Raw genomic sequence first — 18,919 nt, forward strand, 5'->3', positions numbered from 1 at the left:
GTGAGAAGTTAAAAAAAGTAAGGATATCACATCCATACATGGAAAAAGTATTGGATAAGCTTTTCTTTATGAAAGCTTTCCATAAGCTACAAACACTTTTGACCTAAAAAAAACACTACAAACACTAATTTTTCGGTCAAACTTAGTCGAAAACATTTTCAACTATCAAAGTATTTAATTTTTCTATAATAGTATGGATTATTGGATATTACAGAAAGGACGGGACTTGATTTCTGAAGAATCAGGTCCAGCCGTGATAGGTGATCAACATAGAGTGCTGCTGATCCTTACAGAAGCATTGCACGTACGTAGGCAAACAGAGTTGAAACACAAACTTGAAAGTGCTTTTGTGATGTGTAATGTTGGGAAGATTAAATTTTAAAATTAAATTTACAAACTAAATGATGTATCACCAATAAAAATAAGCATGTTTATCAATGTTTAAATAATAAATCAATCATCAACTTTCATGTTCCTTAATTTTTAAAATTTTCTCTCTAAATTTAATTTCCTTAGCATTACATTTTGTGATTGAAGCTTTTGATGGTAGAGAGACCCACCAACTGAAACAGTTCTGAGGGGCACGCCTCTACAGGATTCGTCCCCTCCCACCCAACTAAAAAAGTTCCCGTGGTTCGACGAAGAGGACAAAATAAACGAAACCCTAGGAAACACCGTCCACTTTGTCTCCCCTTTTCGTTTTTTTAATTAAATCACTCCTTCATTTACTAATCCTGCAGCTTGCAGCTTGCGATAGATTTTTCAATGTGATCGTCACACGAAGCAGTATATCACGTGTCGTTATATAAACAGTATGATATATATGTTAAAAAGTTAATAATTTAAAAAATAAAAAAATTTCATCACTTACATAAAAACACATGATATACCATTTGTGTTCCCATCACAATTAAAAATTTCTCGCGGCCTGCAGCACTTACTCTTATTAAACTCAATAATTAATATCTACCTTATGGACTTAATGAGATTTATTAATCAGAAACAGTATTTGCGGATTTGATTGCAATATAAAATTATTATTTTATATTTTTACATGGATGTGCTTCTCTTATCCTTCCATTTTGACCTTTAGTTGATTCTATAGATGGATAGAATCAAGACAATGTGTATTTTAACGATGAACAAAGCGAGTTCGAAACATTCTACAAATATCATCCATAAGCCATAAGATTCAATTCGAGCTGGAGGCTTATCACACGCATGAACGTTAATATTCATATTTAAATCCCAGTTTGTTAACTGAATCGCCATATAAACGTCAATGAGTTTCAACTCGCGTCTTTTTAATTATCTCATCATTAGTCTGCAGCTTTGAAATGTGTTTCGAATCAAAATAAAGGCTAAAACTCCAGTCTTTCAAGGTGAGAGGCGGGTCTCGCAATGAACTCTTTATAACTTTATAAAATATTATACTAAAATATAAAGTGTCGGATAATCCATCGAGAATCTTATTTTGGTAGAGTCTGGATTTCTCCCGGAAGAAATGTGCTACAAAAGCATTGAGTAACTTGAGTTACAGCCCGCAGACAATGATGGCTCCTTGACCATATCCCGTGTTCAAAAGTTCAAAACCTTCACATCAAAGATATTATATTTTTCCAGATAACGCCTGAAGATGGAAGAATAGTCAAACACAAGTGGGGCACCAAAACCGGATGATAAGAAAGATTTTCCAAGTGGATAAGGACGGGCTTATCCACAGGCCACGTCACAAATCCAATCACGTTGTTGCCTGAAAAACAGATGATATAATTGTTTACTGACAAAGGTAGTGGTGCTGGATATAATTCTACTTTACACATCTTTAATCATTTTCTTAAATTTCAAACCACACAGTTTTCTTAACTATAAAATAGGGGATTTGGATCCTCTCCTGAGCTTAAGGAGAGGATCCTCCTGACCAACACATGTGGACCGTTAGATGAAAATCTAACGGTTATAATTATTATAACTTTAAAAGAATCCATATTGGTAGCCGTTGAATTTTCATCCAACGGTCCACATGTGTTGGTCAAGAGGATCCTCATGTGTTGGTCAAGAGGATCCTCTCCATAAGCTCAGGAGAGGATCCAAATACTAAAATAGGAATGTGTTATCCATACATATTTTTTTACTTCTCACATACTCCTTATTAATTTATATTCCTTGATCTTTTACAATTAATCCGATCCGACAGCCGAAAAACTTAAAAAGATAAGAGAAGTAAAAATGAATGTATAGATATCATATCCCATAAAATATTTTAAATGGACACTTTAACTACAATGCTTTGTTTGGTTCGCAAAAAGAAATTAATCAGGAATCGTCCTTTTTTTTAAATTTATTCTTGTTTAATTGGCAGAAGAAGAGAATAACTAATTTCTTATTTTTTAAATTTATTTTCCTGCAGAACTAATTTCTTATTTTTTAAATTTATTTTCCTGCAGACCAAAATTTTTTTAAGTTATTTATTTTTTTATCAATTTTTCCGTGCAACTTATATAAAATCTTTAATTTCTTTCTTTAATTATAATTTTAATCGATTACTTACTTAAATTTTTATGATTAATTAACTCTATTTGAAATTTAATTTTAACCGATCATCCCTTTAACCGTAGATTTTAAAAAAAATTATTTAATTTTTTATTTATTTTAATCACGCGAATAACACTTGACAACTCTATAATGATAAAAAAGTGAGAAATTATTATTAAATCAAGAAATGGTCCCTGCTAATAAAACTCCCAGAGAGTAAGTGAGCCACAGATTCACACACCCATTGCATTAAAATTAAAATGAATAATCTTTAAATAAGATATTAAAATGTTCAAATTAACAATAATAGTAATAAAAAAAAAAGACAATTGTAATATTTTTCAACTGAAAAACTAAATTGAGATGACAATGTTATCAAATTTGACAGCGTCAAATATATTTTTATTAATTTTTTTATGGGAAACGCTGAAACTGAAGGCAAACGAAGAAGCCAGAAAGACCGAAGCTTGAATTTTGGAAAACCAGAGAGAGTACAGAGAGAAGAAAAGCAGAAAGCCAAACGCAGAAGCCAGCAAGCACGAACTTGCTTCCCATAATACGTGAAGGGCTGGGCGGCTGACCAGGCGCGGAGGATCGAGTTGGTGACTCGGACGCGATGGAAAATAGCGGAGGCTTTTTTTGGTGGCGGCGCCGGTTGTCGGTTGCTGGGAGTGGTCGTCGGTTCCGTCGGCGCAGAGTTTTTGGATTGTCTTCAAAAGGAGGAGAAGGAAAAGGGGGAGGATGGGGATGACGTGCCGTGAATTTGAACCGTTGATTTGCTCCACGGCCGCCACAATTGAGGGTAGGGATCAGAAGTTGGATTTTAGCAAAACCCAGATGAAGAATTGCACAAAGATAGAAACTTTATGAATTGGGTTGAAGAAACAGTGTAATAAAATAATATTTAATTTGACATATCTAATGAAGAGTAAAATTTTAAAAAATATCAAAATATCAGTTAAATTCAAATTTTATATTTAAAATTTAACATCACTTTGGAAATGCTCTAAAAACGGCAATAAATACACAGCTCTACAGAGTACTGATTTTCTTTCGTATACATTTGCATGAGAGAATCCAAAGCCTGAAGCCAAAACACGACTTTTCTTCATCTTAACCTTTTATACCCTAATGGAATGTCCTGAAAATTAATCCTAACCAAAGATTTAACGGCTAAAACTTTTATTTAATACACATAAAAAACAAATAAATAAGCCAAGTTAGTGATTTACGTTTTTGAATTAAGTGGTGATTTGAAATAAGCGATGATTGACGCATTTCAAATAAGTAAACATGTCATGTGAGGAATTAAGCTTCAATTTGATCATGTAAACAAAGGAGAAAATACAAATATGATATTATCCGAGAAAATTTGATATAACATGAAAAATAAAAAAGAAAATAACAATTTCATAAACAATGATGAAAGCATTAATATTAGGTACCCAAATCCCCAGCAGCCCGGACAAAATTCTTCTTCGTTGTTTTTTTCTGTACAAATTTGCAAAACGAAATTAACTTCTTCACAGTTTCCCGTCGACCATTTACACCAAAAAAGCTTCATATTAACCGCGTTATTCACAACAAAAGGTCAGAAGAATCAGAAGGCCACCAATTTTTACCGCACCAGACAAAAATATGAATCGAAACGGATAAACGACAAACGAGGTAACACAGCAGTCAGGTTTACGCGACTCCTCGTCTTCACACAATCACTCGCTGACTAGCTCCGAAATCCATCCAACATCTGGAGCCGACGATCCAGAGTCAACACGGGCGACTCGGCCAAAAGAGTTCTCCTTACTCAGCCTCGCGTACATTCTTGCCCGGAGATCCCTCCCGGACTCCACCCTCTCCATTGCTGGCTCCTCCCCGCAACGCTGATCCCAGAGATCAACAGGGTTCGGTCCGACCCGACCCGTTGTACGAGTCGGGGTCAATGGAAGGCTGCAAAAACCGGATCGGAAGGCGGACCCTCTTGGAGACGGACCGAACCCGGATCCCATTTGGGCTCCCCATGAAGGCGGAGAGTTCATTTTCATCTTAGCAAGCTTGAAGTTTCGCATCGACGCAACGAGTTCACTCACCGAGTTACGGCCATGTTGAGGACTGTTTGGCGACATTGGCGGCGATTCAGACGGCGGAGATAATGGAGGGGACATCAGGATCGAGGCGGGGGGCGAACCAAATGGATACGAGTCGAAAGCTCCCGACCCTTGGGTTCTCGGGCTCTGCCCGGGAAGGACCCGAAGCTGTTCGGGCGTGTGAGCAAAGAAGCAGACCCGGCGGTTGCAGCCCAACCCGTCCTTGCATGGCTGGGTCCGGTACCTAGACGGGTGAAGCCAGCACTCGAAAACACCGTGAGCGAACTCGCACAGGTCACCCTTCGGGCAGTGGCCCTTGCGGAAGTCAGGACATGCAGCACCGGAGTAGTGGTACTTTCTTGGGTCGCGACGCCGGGCCTTCTCGCCCGGGTGGGCGTACGGACAGTCGGTCCAGTCGTGGGACCTTCCGCGCGCGCACCTCCGGACCTTGAACTCAAACATCCGGAACTGGTCACAGGAGATCGGGTTCATTGCCATGTCCGGGTCCTCCGCTAGCGAGTCGGACTCGTTCGACGGGAGGTAACGGTGGAGCGCGGCGAGGGAGTCGAGGAACACTGGAGAGAGCGGGGAGAAGTCTCCTCCGTTGGAGGCATTGCCGTTAGAGTTAACGGAGTGAACGGGGATGAGGAAGGGTGAGGTGGGGGTATGATCGTCAAATGAGTCCCAGGGCGGGACTTGGATAGTCGGGTGGAGTCGAGTCGGTTCTCCGAGCATCATTATTTCGGGTGGGGTTTTGGAGTTTTGACCTTTCAGACTTCGAAGTTTCTTCAAATGCGAGGTTAGATAGCAGCTGAGTCGCTCTTATATATAACCGGTTTAGAGAGCGAGAGAGAGAGAGAGAGAGAGAGAGGGGGGGGGGGGGGGGGTTAAATAATGCCAAGTAGGCCACATAGTCACATAATGGGGGTCGGATTTAACCGTGGTGACAAAACATCTACTGCAATTTCTGTGGGAAAACCAATGGTTTAACAAAATTAAGAATATTTTAAAACTCTTCATCAATTGGTAAGAAATATACTTTATTTATTTTGTATAAAGTTTTAAAGTATTCGCATAAGAAATAATGTTTAGTTGAAAGAAATAGTTCATGAAAAGTCACATTTTGAAAAAATTTCTTTAACATTCTCATTACGATATATCAAACTTGCTTATTAATTGAAAATTTCAAGTTTAATCACGCTGAATGACAAATTTGCTACTAATTTTTTGAAAATAACAAATTGTCTACTTCACCTTGTTCTCGTCCTTTGATTAGACTTGTACTACCTTCATGCATATGCTCATACGGTGCATAATGCATTTATTGAATCATGACGTGTTATGCACGATTCACATTTTTTCAATGTATTTATATGCGTAAATTGACAAAAGAAAAGCTAAATATTTGAAGTAAATGAATAATCTTAAATCATGCTAGAAGAAACTCCTCATAAACCAATTAAAGCTGCTGAATTCACATGAAAAAATTGGTCTCTATTGAATTTGTATTAAGAATAGAGAAAACAATATTTAATAAACAACATATTAAATTATATTATTTCTAACTCATTGTGGGGCTAAACTCACCATTTCCCCCTTAATGTATATAATTACATTATTATCCACGTGCGAAATACCTTTTTTATAATCGACATTACACACATCTCAAGATGTTTTGAACGTGTTTAAAAATAGAAAAAATAATATTTAATGAAAAACTGATTGAATCACATTATTGCTAATCTATTGTGAAATACTAATTATTAAAAAAAAGTTAATTATTAAAAAATACTATTAAATAATGAAAATACTTCTGCCACATTTGATGCATTGTTTTGGGTTGCTTTTGAAGTTTTTGTTTGAGAGGTTGTTGACCCTAGAATCTACAAAGCCTACGTGGCGCGCATGCCGAGTGATCTATAAGCTAACTACGTCCTTCGGTGATTGCGGGGCGTGCCAACTCGTCGGCCGAGCTCGGCCGAGGAGTAAATGTGTTGATGTTGCATTGGGTGCGCGGCTGACTTCTGCGTCTTGCGATTGCGGCCGAGAAAAGAACGCGTCTCGGCCTCTTGGGCTCTCGAACCTGAAGACAAGGTTACTATTTTTACGAAGTTCAATATCAAATTCGGCTTTCAACGTGCCGAATGTAATCACTTGTAACACCTCACTTCGCCGAGAAGGCTGATGAGATGACCTCGACCAATAAGGATTCAGAAATCCTTCTCGACCGAGACTTGGATAGGTAATCAGTCGTTCTCGCCGCAGTGCTGTTGATGCCAACGGAAGATACTGCGAGACCGACTGATTCTACGGTGACAGAGCTATCTATGCCTACTTAAGATATCACCGGTTGCTTCCACAGTGCTGTTGATGCCAACGGAAGATGTGTCAGCGAAAAAGGAAAAAGAAAAATCACAAGTTGTGAGAATTTATGCAGGGAAATTTTGTATTGATTTGTAGGGGGCTTTCTCTGACGCACAGCTTCCCCTATTTATAGCGCTGTATCTTGAATCCAAGTTAAAATCCTACTCGGACTAGGTCTTCCTTTCCGAATCAACACCACCTCGACCAGTCCTATCTTCACTAGGATTGTGAACCTAGTCCTTAACTGAGCCGGATTCGCTTTCTGGGTTATTGATCCCGCCGAGACTCCTTATTGTACTAGGACTCGACTTGCGTTATGATCTATCCGACCTAGGCTTGGAAGCCCACGGGTTGAACGATCCATGGCCCTCTCGCCGCATGGCCTCCCGGGCCGAGGATGATCCTACCTTCGGCCCAAACTATTATTTTGGGCCCAAACAAGGGCATTTTTATCTAATTATTTTTTGTGAAGCTTGTAACACAAAAAATACTGTTCATCGAGCCCTTAACTTTATATATAAAAATAAAAGAACAAATATTTGTGTGCTATACAATAAAAAAATTAATCTTACAAATCGGTGTGCATGTTGTACACAGTTTCACTTTGATTTGATTTAATTTTTAATTTTTAATTAATATACTAATTAGGTGTTTTTAAATGAAAAAGCATGCACCAAATTAATGGAGGATATGCTTCATGATTAAACAAATAGGAAGATAAGATCAAGCATAGTAATATTGCTTTGGGGCAATGGAATCATGCAACAACATTCCAACCACTTCGATTTTGACTTTCTTGTATTAGTTCACTGCTCTACCTATTAAGAATATGAAATAAGATAAATTCGGATTGGCAAATGGAATGTAAAGAAAGAGTTAATCCAGCACATTTTTTTCTACCAATTTCGATTAGGTATTATGTGAATATTGCCTTTTTTTACCATTTAACAATAAAAAAAAAAGCGATCTCAAACTAATAGAGCTTTCCGCTTGCAAGTGTCGGAAGGAAGGGAAAATGACGTTTATCGTACTCAATCTTATTCTTACTTTGCAAAGCAATTGCTTCCACAATTTGAATTCGTGACTGTTCGTTCACAAAAGAACAATTTTTACATTCAACTATTCAAGCACTTAACATGTTTTGAAAGAAATAATACGTATACTATCTGTATATTGAACAACTATTTTTTGAAACCAAAATACTGAATAGTATTATTCATAAAAATAACAAGTTTCAAGTTCAAATAATGTAAAAGTAATTTACATAATCAAATGTTTAATCTCTATACTTGTAATTTCAGACAAAATTAGTATGCATACTTGTGTTTATTATTGATTTTGTGTATAACAAAGCGAGAAAAAATAAACACGAGCGCACAAAAGAAGATGGAAATTAATTGTATAGAAATCAATTGCGCATTTATTCCCTTGAGCATTTGCCTTTATGAATACTCACGGACCACGGCCCTGGTCTGGATAATTTTACTACGACCCGGAATACAAAACCCACCCGCAGATTTCGGGTCTATATTCTATCTTCAACCTTACGGGTCAAAATATCGCGGATAAAGAAAAGCATTAGACAGGTGGCCAAAAATGTAATAGCAGTGGGACCCCCCTGAAAATTACGAGGTTCGTAAATACTCCGGGGAGGGTTGCGTGTAATTTGCAGACAACAAAATCTGTACGGACGGCACGTGAGAGCTCCGTCGGGTTAGCACGTGGTTGGTGGCTTGGAGTTCTCGTGTTGGCGGTGACCCTCTTTGTCCTCCTCTGACAGCGGAGGCCTCCGATGGCTTACGCGTGGCGACTTAGGTGGCTCCCAGTTTTCTCCTCCTCGAGATCTTCATGATCTTGTCTAGTCCGTCGACTTTGAGGACGAAAGTGTCTTTTTACTTTTTCTTTGCTTTCGAGTAGAAACGTTTACCTCAGGTACCAAAACATTGAATAATTAATTTGGGGACGTGATATTCAAACATCTTTTTTTATTTCTCTCACGCCGTCGGATCGGATGAATTGAAGAAGATGAACGAATATAAATTAACAAGAGATATGTGAGAAGTAAAAATAAATGTGTGGATAGCACACCTCTTAATTTGACTCGAAACGATCTCATTTATAAAGACTACTCGTGAAATAATCAGGGAGATTAAACCTAATCTTTTATTTTCTTCCATACTAATGATGAAAGGTGTACGCTATTAGAGGAGTGATAGTATTGTCCTTTATAATCTTCGTCTATTAAAATACAAACATAGATAGCATATATTTTGTAATATATTTGTGTACTATTTAGACGTGGTTAATGACGTGTCAGGTTGATGAACAAATTTATCTTATTAAAGATTAATTGTCTTCTCATTTGCCGCATGAAATGTTACACCAACCAATTTAATATAAATATGTGATCTCTTAAATATTACTCATTCCATAAATTAATGATATTAGATAACATTTGAGAGGAATGATGAGCAATTTAATTTTTTTTTTCTACATTAATTTTGTGATGGGTCAAATGATCTAACTTATAAATGATTGTACGTTTATTTCCCTACAATAATTTGGGATTCTTTAATCTAATTGCTCATTCCAATTTTTTTATATTTAATGAAAAAATATATTTATGAAAAGGGCAAATTACATTTTTATAGCATAAATAATAGTTTTCAAATTATATTTATTATACATTCAAAATTCTTTAATAATCAATCACCTATACGTAGTCAATTCTTAATTATTCATGCATTTTTCAAAGAAAAAAAATATTCATACATTTTAAGTCTTTATACATTGGTGCAATGAATATTTTTGCTCATCACACGTGATGTTCACTATTATATTTTTTTCACTGTTAGATAAATTTAAATTTTGAGATATGTATAGTGGATAAACATAAATTTCAAAATTTAAACTTATCTAACTGTGGTGAGTATTATCACTCCTTGATGGTGATGAGCACTATTAGTGATGAGCAAAAATGCACTTATTGACGCATTATAATATATCAACAACCATAATTTATTCATACAATGATAACATTTTTTTTTTGTTATTGACATCCAACAATCTATTTATACACTATAAACTTTCTATATTTAGAAAGAAAAAAATTTCTTACGAAGAGTGCACATCTACTTTTGGAGTACAAATAATAGTTCTCCTTTCTTTTATTTTAGTAATTCATTTGCAATTGCTTGGAGAAATCAATAAACAAACACTTTGAGATTGGTTTTAAATTTTAATACGGATCAAAGCACATGATCACAATACCCACGCTTTCAATGAATCTGCAAAAAAGGCATGCTTTTTAGTTTTAGACGGTGAATTAGTGGATAATCATTGAGTTCCATGCAATTTGGTTGCCCTCCCTACAAATACTTAATAGATAATTGTGATTAGTGGGGGCTTATACTAAGACAAATCTCATCGGTCCGTGTTTTAATCCCTCTTGTTTAGTGACTGTCGCCGGAATGGGAAACATGAGATAGGATTAATTCACTTAAAAATGCATATTGGAGCATCACCTTCCTTTTTTTAATCACATTTGTAGAACTTTTTAATCGCTAGAAGAGTTGGAGTCCTTAAACTATTAAGCTAGAGAAGGATTAATTAAAAGGAAAACTAACGAAAAATTCAAAAAAAGTTTAGTTTTAATGAAAAATGACAAATAAAGATGCAGCGAATAGTATCAGGGAAATGTAAAAATGTGGTTTTTCGTTAAAAGTGAACAGTACCGGAAGTGTTTCGTTAAAACTCCCATAATTAAAATCTAAGAAAAACTAATGAAAATGACTTGAAAACTTTGAGTTTTAACGATAAGGACAAAATAAAGGGTAAAGTGAATAGTACCATGATTGATTTTTTAATGTAAAAATGTAATTTTTCGTTAAAGTGAACAGAGGCTTTTCGTTAAAATTTCCTAAAATCTAATCAAAGGATGATCTTATGGGCTTTAGCCAAACATATCGAACGGGCTTCTGAAAATTGGGCTTAACTAGCTGAAAGAACATTGTCGTTTCTGGTTTTAAGTGGCCAGACATGCAGTCCATATCCTGACGACAAGCCCAAACCAGAAGAAAATCCAACAAGTTTGCCAATAAAATGTCTAAATTAGGTCGGATTCCGAGATGAAAGAAACGATAGCTTTATTCGAAAACTTCAAATCCAAGTTACAAGAGTCTTGGATAAGGACATATTGGATCTTGGATGGTCTCAGGAAGATCTTCAAACCAAACTAAGTCAATTGTTAAATGAGAAAATTTAGCTAAGTTGTGAACAACACAACTACAAAGACGAGGCATGTAACAAAACTGAACCACAGACATACTTGATTCAATGCTTCTTTTGTTTATGGACTTTATGGTAGAGCACGCACTTTTAAATTCTATACGTGCTAGTTAACACAAGGAAAGCCATGACTACCCATGTTTTAGTAAATGTTGGGAAGTCAATACATCAAAATAATTCTAATTCATGCTTACCTAAGTAATCATGATACGTTTTTCCTGATTTATCAATAATTTAATTCTGAATTGTAATGTAAGGCTCACATTTTTTTTTGTTGGATTAAGTATGTAGTAGTAATCTGTAATCCTAAGAACGCAAAAAGATAAATTACCGTTTAACCCCAAACTAACACTTTAGTTGAAATTGACCCCATAAATTATTTTTTCAATATTACAGACTTCAAGGTTTAAAATTTAGCTGATTCAACCTTTGCCGCTAGACTTCATCTACATTGCCGTCACATTTTAAGGGCAAAATTTATCTTTTCATCATTCAGGCTTACATGTCACACTATATCTGCCAATAAAAATAGGATACATGGACTAGATTAATTAAATATTGGGAAATAAAAAGAATTATAAGTATTTTGACAAAAGAAATTTAGTAATTGGCTAAAAAAATAAAAGAAATTTAGTAATTAAGTATATCTTTACATTTTTTTTAATACATCGATATTTTTACATTAAGAATAAATGGAATTCGGCTAAGCCACATAATAGACAACCTAATTTGGTATCGAATTGGCCATCAACGAGATTCGAACCTAATACCTTTAATTTCCAAATAAAAAAGAATATCATAAGACCGTAATACTGAATTACAAGTATATCTTTACTTTTTGAAAATTAATTTCAGATTTACCAAAATAATGAAATTTATAAAAAAAATAAAATGAAAACGAAACCCTAAAAACCTGTTTCCCACCCGCAGAAACCCCCCTCCCCTCCTCCTCCTCCCCGTCAAATCTTATTTTGGTAGCAAATGTCTTTGGTTCGAGGAGCCTCCCGACATTCTCATGGATGTTCTACTTTCTGATTGCACTGTCTAGACTTTCTGGTTCTACCAGCCCACTGTACTGATCTGTTACTCATCTTTTATTAATGAATTGATGCCGCAGCTTTCACAAAAAAAAAAAAAAAAAGTTCATAGGTGGGTTTCCAAATTCCAATCTTAAAAGTAAGTACTGAAAGTTTGAAACTTTGAAAGCCAAGTCCCACCTAATCAGCAAGCAAGATATGATCCAATAGGCGTGCAGACATTCACATGTCTTGCAATCAAAGACTAAATTAAGGAAAAAGGAATCATATATTAACTTGTTTGGAGCGTCCATTCCAATTCAAGCATTCCAATCTGCAAGCCAAAGCAAAACACGAACAACAACACAGAACCAACAAAGATTAGATTTTTCTTAATTTTCTCGACATTTCGCACAAGTTGATCCAACTTTTGCCTTTAAGGATTGTCTTTGTCGGTCGAACTGTTTTCATCTGGATTAAACCTTAAATCCGGACAAATTATAAACAAATGATCCGTGCTTTTCGTAGACTTTACTTTTCTGCTGGAAAAATTTCAGTTTTTTCAGTTGGGATCGAGGGATTATATATATGAGGAGGCTCATAGCTTGGTGCTTCAGAAACCGAGTCTCCGACAGCAGCAATCATCAGAAGCAGAAGCATCCAGAGGTATGTTGTTTTTAGCTGCCGGAGGAAAATGCAGTATGCCGTAAACTGTTTTTTTTAATGATTAAGTCGAAATGGTGTTTTATTTGGTTTAGGGATCCAACGAAGCTATGGACAAGAAGAACCAACAAACCAACAACAATGCCGCCGACAATGTGGAGGTTTGGTTTCTACTTTGGCCAAATTACACTAATTGCCCTTTAGTTTTCTCGGGTTTTCACTTTGGTCCCTCTAGTTTATTTTCTTACATTTCGTCCTTTTAGCGATTTATTACTTCAGTTAGATCTGTTACACATCTTATTATAGTTTACTTTTACAAGAGAGTTGTTGGCAGCGAAACTCGAACCTAAGCATTGATCTAGGCTACAGTACTTGATAACGTTGATATACAATGACAGTGTTACAACGTTTTGATCATAAACTAAAAGTTTTCAGTATTGGTTAAATGCTTTTTTTTTAATTAAATGATTAATCATATCACATGAACTTACTTGCCGATGAAATGTTTATAATTTCGAAAAAGTTCAAGAAATGAGTAACTAAATTTGCACACTAAATTATGTGTCACTAATACAAAATGAGCACGTTTATCAATGTTTAAGTAATAATCTAATTATTAATTTCCATATCATTTAGTTTACAAAATTTGGTCTACAAATTTAGTCTTCCTAGCTTTACTCAACATAAAAATATATATATAAACACACACACACACACATATATATATATACAATTATACATATATTTATATATAAATAAATAAATGTATATATATATATATATATATTTATGCACACTACAACAATCTACCTCCTCCCTATTGCATTGCATTGAAACCCCAAAAACACGTTCATGCGCATTCATTTCAAACCCAAAACGTCTCAGTCTGAAAAGTTTCTAGTTTCTATATAGGCATTCTTACATTACACTGTCCGTGAGTATCTAAGGAGGAAATAAAAAAAGAAAATTAACGAAAAGTTAAAAAAAAATCTTCTTGTTAAATGAAAAGTCATTTTTAAAGGTATAATGAATAATACCAAGGAAATATATAAATGTAATTTTTCATTAAAAAATGAACAGTACCGAAAGTGTTTTTGTTAAAACTTCCAAATAAAAATTGGTCTTTTAACACCAATGCACCAATATTTTTTCAACCTGTTATTTCCTCGGCAGTTCTTGAGGCAAAATGTTGCTGATTCAAGTAGCAGTCGCGGTCCAAATATCGTACTGAACCACGATTTCTCTGGAGGGCTGCATTCTTGGCACCCCAATCACTGTAATGGCTTCGTAGTGGATTCAGCGGGAAGTTATGCGGTTGTCACGAATCGCCAACAATGCTGGCAGGGCTTGGAGCAAGACATTACTGGGAGGATTTCCCCTGGCAACACTTATTCAGTTTCAGCTCGTGTGGGAGTCTCAGGGACTCTTCAAGGATCTGCTGATGTCCTGGCAACTTTGAAGCTGGAAAGTCGAGGTTCAGCGACTAGCTATATGAGAATTGGAAGGTAAATGGATGTGTCTGGTTTCTGTTAGTGCATTGTTGTTTTTGTTTATGGAAAAGGGATTTGTTTTAATGGTAGTAAGCACCTGTAGAAGTTCGGTGTCAAATGGGAAGTGGGAAAGCTTGGATGGAAAATTTTCGCTGTCGACAATGCCTGATCGGGTTGTGTTTTATTTGGAAGGGCCTCCTGCTGGAGTTGACCTTCATATCAAATCAGTTGTGATCTCTTGTTCTGAAGGCCAGGTACTTATGTTTCTAATCCCCTTTGTTGCTACGTCTGAAGTTCATATGGAACTGAGGTTTTACGCGGTAAAAAATTGCTTATTAAGGGTTGTAGTTCAGACTTCCGAGGCAAAGAAACAAGATATGATAAGTTGGTTTTCCTTTCTTTTAATAAGCATTTAGGATATGGCAGAAACGTAAAAGATTATTTAATTTCTTTTCTTATGCCTTCTGCTTTTTCTGGCAGTCTGAGAACCAAAATTTGGCCAATTCAAGTAGCAGTAATGCTACAAATATCATAATGAACCATGATTTCTCTGGAGGACTGCATTCTTGGCACCCGAATTGCTGCAATGGCTTTGTAGCTTCTGCTGATTCTGGTCACCCAGAAGTAAAAGCAGGCAATTATGCCGTTGTTACGAATCGTAAGGAAAGTTGGCAAGGTTTAGAGCAAGATATCACACGGAGAATTTCCCCAGGCTCCACATATTCGGTTTCAGCATGTGTTGGAGTCTGCGGATCTCTTCAGGGCTCCGCTGATGTCCTGGCAACTTTGAAGCTGGAATACAGAGGTTCAGCGACCAACCATTTGCAAGTTGGAAGGTAATGGTGCTTTTATTCCATCAAGTGTTTTTCTTTTCCCTTTATAGGGAAAGGAATCTGTTTTAACAGTAATAACTGCTTGCAGATGTTCTGTATCAAAGGGAAGGTGGGGAAATTTGGATGGGAAGTTTTCTCTGTCGACAATGCCTGATAGGGTTGTATTTTATTTGGAAGGGCCTTCGCCTGGAGTCGACCTTCTAATAAAATCAGTTTTGATCTGTTCCTTGAGTCCAAATGAATGGCAGGTACTTTTTCTTGCTCCCTATATATGGAATCATGTGTAGCAGTAACTAGTTCAAGAAGCTTTCAGCCACAGAAATCTAGTTTTATTTATCTATTGCTGATTGATTTCGGAATGTATATTTTGAAGAGTGGAAGCACTGGGAATTTCAATGATGGAGAAGAGAATATAATCCTCAACCCAAACTTTGAGGATGCTTTGAATAATTGGTCTGGAAGAGGCTGCAAAATTGTTTTGCATGACTCAATGGGAGATGGGAAAATCGTTCCTCAATCTGGAAAGGTTTTTGCAGCTGCAACAGAACGCACACAGAGCTGGAATGGCATCCAGCAGGACATCACTGGAAGAGTGCAGCGAAAGCTAGCTTATGAGGCGACTGCTGTTGTTAGGATATTTGGCAACAATGTCACTACTGCTGTTGTCCGGGCTACCTTATGGGTCCAGTCACCAAACCAGCGCGAACAGTATATCGGCATTGCAAAGTTATTATCTTTCTCCCTGTCTCTTTCCAATGAAATTGTGATTTTTTGTTTCTTCGTTGCTAAGTTACTATCAGATGAGAAATCATTTCCCTTCCTATTATGTTGCCTTAATCTTAATGGACTTTGGTGTGCTATAAAGTGTGCAGGCAACAGACAAGGACTGGACACAGTTGCGGGGGAAGTTCCTTTTAAATGGCTCCCCGTCAAAAGTAGTAGTTTATCTTGAAGGTCCACTAGCGGGAACAGATATTCTTGTCAATAGTTTTGTTGTCAAGCATGCTGAGAAAGTTCCTCCTTCACCTCCACCGGTTATTGAGGTTGGTTGAATGGGTGATTCATTTTCTCTAATACTCTCTGAGCATGTTTTCTTCGAGCTCAATTCGTAGACATACACGCTAAAATATAGGCTTTTGTTTCTGCAGTTTTCAGCATTTGGAGTAAATATAATTGAGAACAGCAATTTAAGTAACGGCACAAACGGGTGGTTTCCGCTTGGTAATTGTACTTTGAGTGTCACAACTGGTTCACCACATATTCTCCCTCCAATGGCAAGAGAAAGCCTTGGACCTCATGAACCTTTAAGCGGTCGCTACATTCTAGTAACCAAGCGCACACAAACTTGGATGGGTCCTGCTCAGATGATTGGTGACAAATTGAAACTCTTTTTGACGTACCAAGTATCTGCTTGGGTTAGGATTGGTGCTGGAGCAACTGGTCCACAGAACGTCAATGTTGCACTCAGCGTGGACAACCAGTGGGTCAATGGAGCTCAAGCTGAGGTGAGTGACACAAGATGGCATGAAATCGGTGGTTCCTTCAGAGTTGAGAAGCAGCCATCGAAAGTAATGGTTTATATCCAAGGTCCTGCTGCAGGTGTAGACTTAATGGTTGCCGGTCTTCAGATATTCCCTGTTGACAGACCGGCGAGATTTAGACATCTGAAGAGGCAGACTGATAAGGTAAATGGTGTGTAGTCCCATTTGTTTCATAAGCATCATTCCTCACCAAGCATTGCTTCAATAAGAGCCTAAAGTATAGACGACTCAGAATGAGCTTTTCTCTAATTTGTTCTGATTGAAGTCTTCCTTTACTGCAATGCAGGTTCGTAAGTGCGATATTGTCCTGAAATTTTCAGGGTTGGACTCGAGCAGCATGCTCGGCACCTTTGTGAAAGTTAAACAAACGCAAAATAGTTTTCCAATTGGGACATGTATAAGCAGAACAAACATTGACAACGAAGATTACGTTGATTTCTTTATTAAAAACTTCAACTGGGCAGTGTTTGGAAATGAATTGAAGTGGTATTGGACTGAACCACAAAAAGGAAACTTCAACTACAAGGATGCTGATGAGATGGTGGACTTGTGCAAGAGTCACAACATAGAAATGCGAGGGCACTGTATTTTCTGGGAAGTCATTGACACAGTGCAGCAATGGATCCGCTCGTTGAGCCAGAGTGACTTGTCAACAGCTGTTCAGAATCGACTAACAGATCTTCTCACGCGCTACAAAGGGAAGTTCAGGCACTACGATGTCAACAATGAGATGCTGCACGGCTCATTCTATCAGGACAAATTGGGAAAAGATATCAGAGCCAACATGTTCAAGAATGCAAACCAGTTGGATCCATCTGCCACTCTATTTGTGAATGATTATCACGTCGAGGATGGATGCGATACTAGATCATCACCAGAAAAATACACTGATCAAATCCTTGATTTGCAGCAACAAGGTGCACCTGTTGGTGGCATTGGCATCCAAGGACATATTGATAGTCCAGTGGGTCCAATTGTTTGTACAGCTCTTGACAAATTAGGCATTCTCGGCCTTCCAATCTGGTTCACGGAGCTTGATGTGTCATCCAGTAACGAATATGTTAGAGCAGATGATTTGGAAGTGATGCTTCGCGAAGCATTTGCCAATCCAACAGTTGAAGGTGTAATGCTCTGGGGATTCTGGGAGCTGTTTATGAGTCGGGAAAATTCGCATTTAGTGAATGCAGAAGGGGATATCAACGAAGCAGGAAAACGTTTCTTGGAGCTCAAGCAAGAGTGGCTGTCTCATGCTCACGGCCACATTGACCAGCAGGGAGAGTTCGGGTTTAGGGGCTTCCCAGGAACATACAGTGTTGAAGTTTTTACTGCCTCGAAGAAGCCTGCAAAAACATTTGTCGTTGACAAGGGCGAGTCCCCAGTGGAGGTCTCCATTGCTCTCTAAAATTGCTGCTTATTCAATAAATGGTGTGATTATTTTCGTTATGTTCATATCTTTATGCATTGTCAAATGAAAAAGTGTTGCTTGTTATGTAAATTGTAAAGGGTTGTGATTCTGAGTGAAAAGAAATGAGATATCGTATTGTTGGTTGTCAATCTTGTGATGCTGTATCCCTTGATTCTTCCGATGGGCCTTTAAACTTTGGATATTGGCTGGGCCAATCTTTGGGTTCAACAAAAACCTATCATGCCCACGAAAGTACTTATAAATGAATAAAATCCAATAGACAATAGCAAGACAAAAGTGACAATTTTTGACATAACACGATTCGATAATACAACTTAAAAACCAAACCAAATAGAGTAGTGCTTTTCATACATTTATTTTTACTTTTAAAACACTCATTTCAATTTTTGATCGTTGGATCGAATGAATTGAAAAAATATTTATATGTACAAAAATTAACAAGGATGTATAAGAAGTAAAATGAAGTGTGTTAATAGTAAATACTATTTCCTGTTTGCTCACATGTTTCTATACAGTAACTTTACTTTTGGGTACAAAATATATAGTAAATAAAATCGAGAACAATAGCAAGATAAAAGTGACAATTTTGGACAGAACACACACGACTCTGTAAATTCAGAGTAATATTATTCACACATCTCTTATTGCTTCTCATACTCTTTCAATTTTTATTGAATAAG

At 36.9% G+C, this 18,919-nt stretch overlaps 2 protein-coding genes across 2 annotated transcripts; one reads left to right on the top strand and one right to left on the bottom strand.

The window, feature by feature from the left end:
* Window positions 1–3,893: 3,893 nt before the first annotated feature.
* On the bottom strand, window positions 3,894–5,434 carry LOC126604544 (zinc finger CCCH domain-containing protein 23-like). Its single transcript, XM_050271833.1, has one exon. The coding sequence runs from the start codon at window positions 5,355–5,357 to the stop codon at window positions 4,248–4,250; it is 1,110 nt and encodes a 369-aa protein (XP_050127790.1). The 5' UTR covers window positions 5,358–5,434; the 3' UTR covers window positions 3,894–4,247.
* Window positions 5,435–12,225: 6,791 nt separating this feature from the next.
* On the top strand, window positions 12,226–18,367 carry LOC126601166 (endo-1,4-beta-xylanase 1-like). The gene is made up of 10 exons (XM_050267839.1): window positions 12,226–12,952; window positions 13,045–13,110; window positions 14,123–14,454; window positions 14,543–14,693; window positions 14,920–15,275; window positions 15,361–15,520; window positions 15,646–15,998; window positions 16,138–16,315; window positions 16,421–16,957; window positions 17,100–18,367. Exons 1-10 carry the CDS (start codon window positions 12,875–12,877, stop codon window positions 18,213–18,215), a joined length of 3,327 nt encoding a protein of 1,108 aa, XP_050123796.1. The 5' UTR covers window positions 12,226–12,874; the 3' UTR covers window positions 18,216–18,367.
* Window positions 18,368–18,919: the final 552 nt, after the last annotated feature.

This window comes from Malus sylvestris, chromosome 15 (genome assembly GCF_916048215.2).
Source record: "Malus sylvestris chromosome 15, drMalSylv7.2, whole genome shotgun sequence".
NCBI classification, from domain to species: domain Eukaryota; kingdom Viridiplantae; phylum Streptophyta; class Magnoliopsida; order Rosales; family Rosaceae; genus Malus; species Malus sylvestris.